Source organism: Lolium rigidum, chromosome 2 (genome assembly GCF_022539505.1).
Source record: "Lolium rigidum isolate FL_2022 chromosome 2, APGP_CSIRO_Lrig_0.1, whole genome shotgun sequence".
NCBI classification, from domain to species: domain Eukaryota; kingdom Viridiplantae; phylum Streptophyta; class Magnoliopsida; order Poales; family Poaceae; genus Lolium; species Lolium rigidum.
The window spans coordinates 289,920,146-289,932,145 of NC_061509.1; the positions used below are offsets into that span (position 1 = coordinate 289,920,146).

Genomic DNA, 12,000 nt, shown 5'->3' on the forward strand with positions numbered 1-12,000 from the left:
ATATTTAGGAACGGAGGGAGTATTTTTTTAACATGTTTCCGCAGCAACGCGCGGGGTATCATCTAGTAAACTCAATAAGGGTCTCCTCTTCGGGGCCACCAAGGAGTTGGACTCGAGGTAGAGCATCTTATACAAGCATGAAATGAGCTCCTTGTTCAATCAAACCCTCCCAAACAACCCGGGATTATATGCCGCCCAATGCAAACTATAGCCCGTGTCCCACCATGTACGGGACGACCTAGTAGCATCCTGGTCATATTTTATCGGTTTCTTTTCTTTGTTCTTTCAATCATTTTGTTTTATTAGTAACTATAGTTCTGTTTTTTCCTTGATTTTCTATTTTCTGGAAGCCATAAACATTTATTTGAAACCACGTGAACATTAATTTCAATATAGGTGAACATTTCTTCATACCTGTTTATAGGGATATTACACATTTCGAGAAAGAACTTTGACTACAAATTTGATCAGAAAAATATGAGATATATGCCACGAAAATCATATCGCTCGATTCATATTCAAAAGAAGTTCCCAATATATAATTTTCATTATATATATATATCTTATTCTCCCTCCTTCCCAAATTAGGATGCATGTAGTTTTTGGTCAAAGTTAAACAATTTAAAGTTTAAGCAACTATATACAAAAAGTAGCAACATGTACATTTTTAAATGCACATAACATAAACATATATTTCATGACGGTTCTAAAAATATTGATTTGGAATTATAAATGTTGACACTTTTTTACTCACTCCGATCTATAATTTGACTTTATCAATATGTATCTGGATAAAATGGAGTCAATTAATTATGATCAGAAGGAGTATATTAGTTGGTCAAACTTTAATTTTTTTTGACTTTATCAAAATATTTTAGACATCTTATTTTGGGAAGGAGGGAGTATTTTGTCAACAAAAACTAATATTCAAAGCCTTTTTTGGAAATACGTGATACCCCAATAAACCGGTATGGAAGGAGTAACATGACCATTGTTTTTAATGTACACGGACATTATTTAAGAACACATGATTTTTTGCACTAGAAAAAAAACTTTATTGTTATATATGAACATTATTTCGTGTTTTTTTCATGAAAAATTGGTACTGATTAAACTGATTATTTAGAATTTCTTAGCTAAATATTTTCGAGATGAATTAAAAAAAGTACTGTATAGTACATAGTGGGCTGGCTCCTATATCACCATAGTGGCCAGGCAACATATACATACCGACTCACACATGGGCCGAGCCCCCAAGCTTAGCATGGTCGGTTCATCGTCTCCAGCCGACCTGACCTGACCTAGATTATTAGCCACTGCTCCTTTTGTTCCAAAAATCTCGCACCGCCGCCTTCCCCCCAATCTCCGACGTCGACGACTCGCCGCTTGGCGAACGAAGGAGCGCCGCCACCACCCGAGGCGGCGGACGCCGCGCCACGAGCCGCGCCACCCACCCGCTGAACCGCAGGTACCAACCAGCGAGCCCTCCCTCCCCTTCTCAAACCCTAGCTGCTGCTGCTGCTGCGTCTGCTTCGATTCGAGCCCGACCAACTCCCGACCCGATTCGGTGCTCACCTTGCTTGCTGCAGCGCGCGGCGCGGCGATGGCGAACCTCGGAGGGGGCGCGGAGGCGCACGCGCGGTTCAAGCAGTACGAGTACCGCGCGAACTCGAGCCTGGTGCTCACCACCGACTCGCGCCCGCGGGACACGCACGAGCCCACGGGCGAGCCCGAGACGCTCTGGGGCAGGATCGACAAGAAGACCTTCGGGGACCGCGCCGTGCAGGCCAAGCCCCCCGAGCTCGAGGAGCGGCTCACCAGGTCGCGCAAGAAGAAGGAGCGCGACTCCGCCTCCGCCCCAGGCGCCGCGGACGGCGACGCTGACAACCTGCCCCGCAAGCGCAGGCGCCGCTCCGCCGCCGCCCGCGAGGAGAGCGTGCTCTCTCTCGCGGACGACGTCGTCTACAAGCCCCAGACCAAGGAGACCCGCGCCGCCTACGAGGCCATGCTCAGCGTCATCCAGCAGCAGTTTGGGGGCCAGCCCATGGACGTGCTCGGCGGGGCTGCCGACGAGGTGCTCACCATCCTCAAGAACGACAAGATCAAGAACCCCGACAAGAAGAAGGAGATCGACAAGCTCCTCAACCCCATCCCCACCCAGATGTTTGAGCAGTTCGTCTCCATCGGGAAGCTCATCACGGATTTCCATGATGCCAGTGATCCTGCCTCCGCGCCCTCTGGTGACGGTGTTGACGCGACCATGGACGATGACATTGGAGTTGCTGTCGAGTTCGAAGAGGATGACGACGACGAGGAAAGTGATTTTGATCAGGTATGCACACGTATTCAAACCTTGCTATGTCCATAAGCTCTCTTTGTTCCTTTTGCTATGCCTGACTCGAAGTTGTCGTATGTATAACCCCCAGTGTTTGTCTTTATCAGGTGCAAGACGAGTTGGATGAGGATGATGATGACGTCGCTGAGTTGAACCGTCCTGGAGGCATGCAAATGGGGGGTGAGTTGGATGACGATGATATGCAGAACTCCAATGAGGGGCTCAACGTAAACGTGCAAGACATTGATGCTTACTGGCTTCAGAGAAAGATAACGCAAGCATATGCTGATATCGACCCCCAGCAGAGCCAGAAGCTTGCCGAGGAGATCTTGAAGATAATCGCAGAGGGTGATGACAGGGATGTCGAGAATCGCCTTGTCATGGAGTTGGACTATGAGAAATTCGATCTCATTAAGCTCGTACTACGCAACCGCTTCAAGATAGTCTGGTGTACCCGCCTGGCAAGAGCTGAAGATCAGGAGGAGCGCAAGAAGATAGAGGAAGAGATGATGGGTAACCCAAGCTTAGTTCCGATATTGGAGCAGCTACATGCAACCAGAGCCTCTGCAAAGGAGAGGCAGAAGAATCTGGAGAAGAGCATCAGGGATGAGGCAAAGAGGCTTCTAAACAATGACAGTGCTGGTGCTGATGGTCCTAGGGAGCGTCGGGCAGTTGACCGGGATATGGAGAGTGGCTGGTTGAAGGGCCAGAGACAGTTGCTTGATCTTGACAACCTCTCTTTCCACCAAGGTGGTCTCCTGATGGCCAACAAGAAATGTGAACTTCCTGATGGATCGTTTAGAACCCCTCATAAGGGGTATGAGGAAGTGCATGTGCCAGCATTGAAACCTAGGCCATATGGAACTAACGAGAAGATTGTGAAGATATCTGATATCCCAGCGTGGGCTCAACCGGCTTTTGCTGGCATGCAACAACTAAACAGGGTTCAGAGCAAGGTTTATGATACTGCCCTCTTCAAACCAGATAACATCCTTCTCTGCGCTCCAACTGGTGCTGGTAAAACAAATGTGGCTGTGCTTACAATCCTTCACCAAATTGGTCTGCATATGAAGGATGGTGAGTTCGACAATACCAAGTACAAAATCGTCTATGTGGCCCCAATGAAAGCTTTAGTTGCCGAAGTTGTTGGAAATTTGTCCAAGCGGCTGCAAGATTTCGGTCTTACTGTTAGGGAGCTCAGTGGAGACCAGAACCTGACGAAACAACAGATTGATGAAACACAGGTCATTGTTACAACACCTGAGAAATGGGATATTGTCACGAGGAAATCGGGTGACCGAACCTATACTCAAATGGTAAAGCTTCTGATCATTGATGAGATCCATCTACTTCATGATAACAGAGGGCCAGTCCTGGAGAGTATTGTTTCTAGAACAGTTCGGCAGATTGAGACAACCAAGGAACATATACGCTTAGTTGGTCTCTCTGCAACCCTCCCTAACTATGAAGATGTTGCTGTATTCTTGCGTGTACGCTCTGAAGGTCTCTTCCATTTTGATAACAGTTACAGACCTTGTCCTCTTGCGCAGCAGTACATTGGGATCACTGTAAGGAAGCCACTGCAGAGGTTTCAGTTGATGAATGAGATTTGTTATGAGAAAGTAATGGCTGCTGCTGGTAAGCATCAAGTGCTTATATTTGTGCACTCTAGGAAGGAGACAGCGAAAACTGCTCGTGCCATCAGAGATACTGCCTTGGCTAATGACACGTTGACTCGCTTTCTGAAGGACGAGAGTGCAAGCCAGGAGATCCTTGGCAGTCAGGCAGAGCTTGTCAAAAGCAGTGATCTTAAAGACCTTCTGCCGTATGGGTTTGCTATTCATCATGCTGGGATGGGAAGGGTAGACCGTGAAATGGTTGAAGAACTCTTTGCTGATAAGCATATACAGGTCCTTGTTTCGACAGCTACCCTTGCATGGGGTGTCAACTTGCCTGCTCACACTGTTATTATAAAGGGTACTCAGATTTATAATCCGGAAAAAGGTGCTTGGACAGAATTAAGTCCTCTGGATGTCATGCAGATGCTTGGTCGTGCAGGTAGACCTCAGTATGACACACATGGAGAGGGAATAATCTTGACTGGCCACAGTGAATTGCAATACTACCTCTCCCTTATGAACCAACAGCTGCCTATTGAGAGTCAGTTCATATCCAAATTGGCAGATCAATTAAATGCAGAGATCGTTTTGGGAACTATTCAGAATGCTCGGTAAGCATGCTCGTGGCTTGGCTACACTTACCTCTACATACGGATGCTTCGGAATCCAACACTGTATGGTTTACCAGCAGATATCATGGAGACCGACAAAACACTAGATGAAAGGAGAGCTGACTTGGTAAGTACATTCTATACCCATGCCTGTTTGTTTTTGAAGAAACGTAATCCCATCATCCTGGTGATTTACTTTCTAGCATTACTTTAGCTGTTGTTTCATTGTTTGTACTTGACTATAACCAAGTTCTCTTAGGCTCATTTGTTTGTTGAACAACATATTTCCTAGGTTTCATCTAATCCGTTCCCACAACTTCATAGATTGGGGGGAGGGTTCTGAATCTTTAGTGTTCTACAGTTTCATGGGCATATAATCTTTCGTAAATAAATAATTATTAAATTTTATGGGTGTCTGTTGGTATGTTCATCATGAAATGTGAAAATAGAATAAGTGGCATGTTACTATGAGCAATGACATCATTGGGACATTACAACATACTAAAACACTTTTAAGTTAATTTCATTGGAGGGCGGACCTGATATCATTATAATACTCCCTCTGATTCATATTGCTTGACACTAGTATGGATGTAGCTAGAACTAAAATATGTCTAGATACATCTATATTAGTTGCAACTAATATGGATTGGAGGGAGTAATAAAATCGATTTTTGAATGAACATTTGAGGATTACCTTGAGATCTGGCAAAATTGTTCTCTGCTCGTATGGTTATGTATTTTTTGTTAGTCCCGTTGCAGCATAATGTTGTTGCCATATGTGTGCAGTTGCACGTTTTGTAGAATGCTCACATAAATCAAACATCCTCTTTTATCAATGTTTAGTAACAGCATTAACCATATCAATGTAGCACTTGTGCTGGAAATTTATTTTGTGGAATTTTTAACAGCGTGTTATGGGTAGGCATCTAGATAGATACAAAAATGTAACATGGATAATCCATTGACAGCAGGCATCTGCTTGCTATTAGTTTTGGAAAAACTAAAGGTGGATGAGGTATCATCCTTTTACCAGTTAATGGGATGTGGAGTGTTTTATGGTAATATGAAAAGAAAGGAACTCGCTGCTATTTTCGTTTTGTTTGATGAGTTCCATATATTGATTTATTTTGATAACTTGTTGAGCATCTTGATACTGGTCTAAAATCTTAGAGAAGTATCCGAGCAATATAGTTGGCAATTTTCTTATGCTTGGATTGTTAATATGGTTCTTTAGATGCGCTCTTGATGTTGTGTGCCTGTTCTGGTGCTGATTCTTGTTCTTGTGTGCTGCTGCAGGTACACTCTGCTGCAAATTTGTTGGATAAGAATAATTTGGTGAAGTATGACAGGAAAACAGGATACTTTCAGGTTACTGACCTTGGAAGGATTGCCAGTTATTACTATATTAGTCATGGGACTATTTCGACATATAATGAGTATCTGAAGCCCACAATGGGTGATATTGAGCTGTGTCGCCTGTTCTCCCTGAGTGAAGAGTTCAAGTATGTTAGTGTCAGGCAAGATGAGAAAATGGAGCTGGCAAAACTTTTGGATCGTGTGCCAATTCCTGTAAAAGAGAGTCTGGAGGAGCCCAGTGCAAAGATTAATGTTCTGCTGCAAGCATATATATCTAGGCTGAAATTGGAGGGCCTCTCCCTTGGTTCTGATATGGTCTACATCAGACAGGTAACATATTCTCTATTTAAAGCTTAATACAATGTTTGAACGGCTTGTTTATTTGCCTAGTATTCCTATATATTTTTTATCCTTATATGTTCTTGTTCTCTATGTCGCAGAGTGCTGGCCGCCTCTTACGAGCACTATTTGAGATAGTTTTGAAGAGAGGATGGGCTCAATTAGCGGAGAAGGCTCTCAATCTTTGTAAGATGATTGATAAGCAGATGTGGAGTGTCCAAACACCCTTGCGCCAGTTTCCTGGTATTCCAAAGGAAATCCTGATGAAACTGGAGAAAAAAGAATTGGCTTGGGAGAGGTACTATGACCTATCATCACAGGAAATCGGTGAGCTAATTCGTTTCCCAAAGATGGGGAAGCAGCTGCACAGGTGCATCCACCAGCTACCAAAGTTGAACCTGTCTGCCCATGTTCAACCTATTACTCGCACAGTTTTGGGTTTTGAATTGACTATAACACCTGATTTCCAGTGGGATGATAAGGTACATGGATATGTTGAGGCCTTTTGGGTTATAGTTGAGGACAATGATGGCGAGTACATTCTTCACCATGAGTACTTCATGCTTAAGAAGCAGTATGTGGATGAAGATCACACACTTCACTTTACAGTGCCGATATATGAGCCATTGCCTCCTCAGTATTTTATACGTGTCGTGTCTGACAAGTGGCTTGGTTCACAGACAATTCTTCCTGTCTGTTTTAGGCACTTGATTCTTCCAGAAAAATATGCTCCTCCAACTGAATTGCTTGATCTGCAACCACTACCTGTTACTGCATTGAGGAATGCACGATATGAAGGTCTTTATAGTGCTTTTAAACATTTCAACCCCATCCAGACTCAAGTGTTCACTGTCCTGTATAACAGTGACGACAGCGTGTTGGTTGCTGCGCCAACAGGCAGTGGCAAGACAATATGCGCAGAATTTGCTATACTAAGGAACCATCAGAAGGCAGTATCTGGGGAAACTAACATGCGGGTTGTGTATATAGCTCCTATTGAGGCTCTTGCGAAAGAAAGATTCAGGGACTGGTCAAAGAAATTTGGAGAATTTGCCCGTGTAGTGGAGCTAACTGGTGAAACTGCAGCTGATTTGAAGCTTCTTGACAAAGGGGAGATCATTATTAGTACTCCTGAGAAGTGGGATGCACTTTCTCGACGTTGGAAGCAGCGAAAGCACATCCAACAAGTCAGCTTATTTATTGTTGACGAGCTTCATCTAATTGGATCTGAAAAGGGGCATGTCCTGGAAGTCGTTGTTTCTCGGATGAGGCGTATTTCAAGCCATATTGGCAGTAACATTCGGATTGTGGCGCTTTCAGCATCACTTGGAAATGCTAAAGATCTTGGAGAATGGATCGGCGCCACCTCTCATGGTCTTTTCAACTTCCCTCCAGCAGTGCGGCCAGTTCCATTAGAAATACACATTCAGGGTGTGGATATAGCAAATTTCGAGGCAAGAATGCAAGCCATGGCAAAGCCTACATACACTGCTATCACACAACATGCAAAGAGTGGTAAGCCTGCCCTGGTGTTTGTACCGACACGTAAGCATGCACGGTTGACTGCATTGGACCTGTGCGCATACTCAAGTGCTGAGGCTGGTGGAACGCCATTCCTTCTTGGGTCGACAGATGAGATGGATACTTTTATTGGAGGTGTCAATGAAGAAACACTTCAAAATACACTGAGATGCGGTGTGGGATACTTGCATGAGGGCCTTAGTGACCTTGACCAGGAACTTGTAACCCAGCTCTTCCTTGGTGGGAGGATCCAAGTGTGTGTTGCGAGTAGCACAATGTGCTGGGGGAGATCGTTGCCTGCTCATCTAGTTGTTGTGATGGGAACCCAATATTATGATGGCAGGGAGAGTGCTCATACCGATTATCCAATCACTGATCTGCTACAGATGATGGGTCACGCTAGCAGGCCTCTTCAGGATAGCTCGGGGAAGTGTGTTATATTGTGCCATGCACCTCGGAAGGAATACTACAAGAAGTTCCTCTTTGAGGCCTTCCCTGTGGAGAGTCATCTTCACCATTTCTTGCATGACCATATGAATGCTGAGGTTGTTGTCGGCGTTGTAGAAAACAAGCAAGATGCCGTGGACTATCTTACCTGGACTTTCATGTACCGGCGGCTGAACAAGAACCCTAACTACTACAATCTGCAGGGTGTAAGTCACAGGCATCTGTCAGATCATCTTTCTGAGCTAATCGAGACAGTGTTGAATGACCTAGAATCAAGCAAGTGTGTATCTGTAGAGGAGGATATGTACCTGAAGCCGCTCAACCTTGGTCTCATTGCTGCATACTACTACATTAGCTACACGACTATTGAACGGTTCAGTTCGATGCTCACTCAGAAGACGAAGATGAAAGGCCTCCTGGAAATTCTAGCTTCTGCATCAGAGTACGCAGAGCTTCCAACTCGCCCAGGTGAAGAAGAATACATTGAGAGGCTAGTTCGTCACCAGAGATTTTCTATTGACAAGCCCAAGTATGGTGATCCACATGTGAAGGCCAACGCTCTACTGCAATCCCACTTTGCAAGGCACACGGTGGTAGGGAACCTGGCAGCTGACCAGCGGGAGATCCTCCTTTCTGCCCATAGACTGCTCCAGGCAATGGTTGATGTTATCTCCAGCAGTGGATGGCTCACTCTTGCTCTGAATGCAATGGAGTTGAGTCAGATGGTTACCCAAGGCATGTGGGATCGTGACTCTGTGCTGCTCCAGCTTCCACACTTCACCAAGGACCTTGCCCGGAGATGCATGGAAAATAAAGAGAAGCCCATCGAGAGCATCTTTGATCTGGCTGAGATGAGTGCTGATGAGATGCGGGATCTGCTGCAGCTATCAAACTCTCAGCTGCAGGACATCGGTGAATTCTTCAAACGGTTCCCCAACGTCGACATGGCTTATGAGGTCCGCGAGGGCGACGACATCAGGGCTGGTGACAACGTAACTTTGCAGGTCACTCTGGAGCGCGACATGTCGAACCTGCCATCTTCTGAGGTTGGCCCGGTCCATGCCCCGAGATTCCCGAAGCCCAAGGAGGAAGGCTGGTGGCTGGTGGTCGGCGACGCCTCTGGCTCCACCAAGCAGCTGCTGGCGATTAAGAGGGTCGCCCTCCAGAAGAGGGCACGTGTGAAGCTTGAGTTCACCGCTGCCGCGGAGCCAGGGAGGAAGGACTACATGATCTACCTGATGTCCGACTCCTACCTGGGCTGCGACCAGGAGTACGAGTTCACCGTTGACGTGAAGGATGCTGGAGCAGATTGATTCTGAAGACAGGGAACTTTTCTTTGCAGCGTTTTGATCTTGATGCAGAAACTATTTACGATTGCCTGTGTGTAATAACTGAAGTTTAGCTTAATTCAATGTAACGGATGTGCACGTGTGCTTGACGGACTATGAGCTCTTCGTGCTTGTGTTTTTGTATGCATCCGTTTAAGACATTTGCCTGAGTTTTACTTTTTCTGTTGATGAGTGTCATTCATGTCGAAGAAAATCAGACTGCTGGATAAATTGTGCTGTTGCTATTCTGGTTTGAGTGCTTTAATTTGGTAGTTTTTATACATACATTTCCATGTGATTATGTGGATCTTTCAGTGAGAAAAGCCATAAGAAGTTTGATGGTGAAAAAGGCTGACAGACACTCCAGTGTAATGAGAAGGATGATACCTGAAGCACAGGTTTGAACTCTACAATTCATAACTAGCAGATAAGTGGAGCTGCCTACATATTTCTTGACCTCTGTTATATAATAATATATGCTCTGCAGCTGAAACAAATTGCACCGGATATGAAAGCATTACATGAAGATAAATCTGAAGTGCAGGTCAGTTATCAATGTCTCGGACTCTCAGTGTGCATGCACTCACTTGTAACTTATGGAGTTGTAAATATGCATGTAGTGGCACACACGGATCAACTATTAAGATATGTTTTGTTGCATATATTGTTATAGATAATTCAAACATTTTATTATTTTGTTTCTACCTTAACTATATTCTGTGTAAATTGTAATATGAGATTTTATGTCCTGGTAGCTTACTTTTTTTAAATTGGAAGATATGTTGACATATAATTATACTTGCATATAAAATGCGAGTCCCCAAGAGATCATGTGACATGTGTTACCTAGGTTGTAGCTACAGGTGTGTCACCCTGCTTTTTATTTTGTTATAAGTGCTCTCCAGCCTTTGCTATGATGGGTGGGGGAGATTTGATGATAACCCCCCCCCAAGTTGGGGCGCCTTTGATCATAACCCCCCCTTGTGTCACTGACATGTGGGTCCGGACCCCACATGTCAGCGACACAAAGGGGGGGTTATGATCAAAGGCGCGCCAACTGGGGGGGGGGACCCACATGTCAGTGACACAAGGGGGGGTTATGATCAAAGGCGCGCCAACTGGGGGGGGGGGGTTATCATCAATTTTTCCGATGGGGGGACTCATTCTTGCAACATAGCGAAAGAAAAAAAAGGGTACACAATGGGCTGGAGGCGTGGAGTTTAGCCTCTGTAAAGTAGTGTTGTTGTTGCACCATTGTTGTAAACTATATGTACATGTACTTATTTTATATGGAGAGGCCAAAGTAAATCCTAATCAGTACTTCAAGCAGTCAGTGGAGGTATTTGCCATTTTGTGAAGGTACTCTCCCAGAAATCAAAGTTCCCCTGCGCTGCCTGCTCCTGCTCCGGCCCATCCACCGGATCTGCGCTCGAGCAGCTTCATCCGCCGGTAAATTCCCATCCTGCGCCCTCCTTCCCTCCCACTCCCTCTCTTTCTGGAGGAGGACGTGCAGCAGCCATGTCAAGGGTGGTGGGAGACACAGACACCCCAATCTCATCTCTCTCTCTGCGCTTAATTATATCTGATCTTGTATGAGTGCTTCTACTTCATGTTTTAGTGTCAGGATTCGTTTGTAAACAAGATAGATTCAGGTTCAGGTCTGGGCCTTGAGAAAACATAATTTTGTTGGGTTGCTAGGGTTGTTAGGTAGGATTCTGTCTTGTTTATCGCTTTCCATTGGTGAGATAGGCTTGCTCTTTGCCTGGTCTTGCAGGTTTGGTATGTTGCTAGGTATGCTAGGTAACTTCTTGTTTGTTTATGGGTTTCATTGGCGCACTAAAAAAGCAGTGCAGCTACTCCGTTGACCACTATATGCCAATATCCCCTTTATTTGGTACTAGGCCACTCCTGCTCAGCGTTCCTTCTCTAATTTTTAGAGCACTACCAAAATCAAATCATGTATATGAGAGGAAAATAAACAAGAGCCATGTCCATATGAGAATATGCATCTCTCTTCTTTGTAATGATTTTTTTTACATTTGTGTGTGCAGCAGTCCGCTTGCTGACTTTGAGCGGTGGCAGACAGCAGGGAGATGAAGGAGCGGGACCAAGATCATCAAAGCTGTTGCGGCCTCCTCAAGAAAGTGTGTGACATCTTAGTTGTTTCTCCGAGAGATAACCGACATGCCGCCTTGATAATTCTTCAGCCCCGACGAACTTGTTGTAAGTAGTAAACTATAGAAGGAACTTGTATGATTCTTGTTCATTTTGCTCTCTTATCCATTATGATGTTTTCTGTTATAAATATTTGCCCTTCAGTTTTGAAGAATCGCCGTGTTGTCTTTATCATGAATGTGAAGCCTGGGAATCTGCCGGATGTAATGCCTGCTGGAATGGTATGTTTCGTTTGCATCCTACTGTGTATACATCATGAAAGCATC

At 45.0% G+C, this 12,000-nt stretch overlaps 1 protein-coding gene across 1 annotated transcript; it reads left to right on the forward strand.

Moving 5' to 3' along the window:
• The first annotated feature begins 1,603 nt into the window (after nt 1-1,603).
• Nucleotides 1,604-9,720, forward strand: LOC124693624 (DExH-box ATP-dependent RNA helicase DExH12-like). Its single transcript, XM_047227106.1, is given in 4 exon segments — nt 1,604-2,332; nt 2,443-4,692; nt 5,865-6,254; nt 6,365-9,720. Coding segments are annotated over 4 exon segments (6,549 nt in total). The 3' UTR covers nt 9,545-9,720.
• Nucleotides 9,721-12,000: the final 2,280 nt, after the last annotated feature.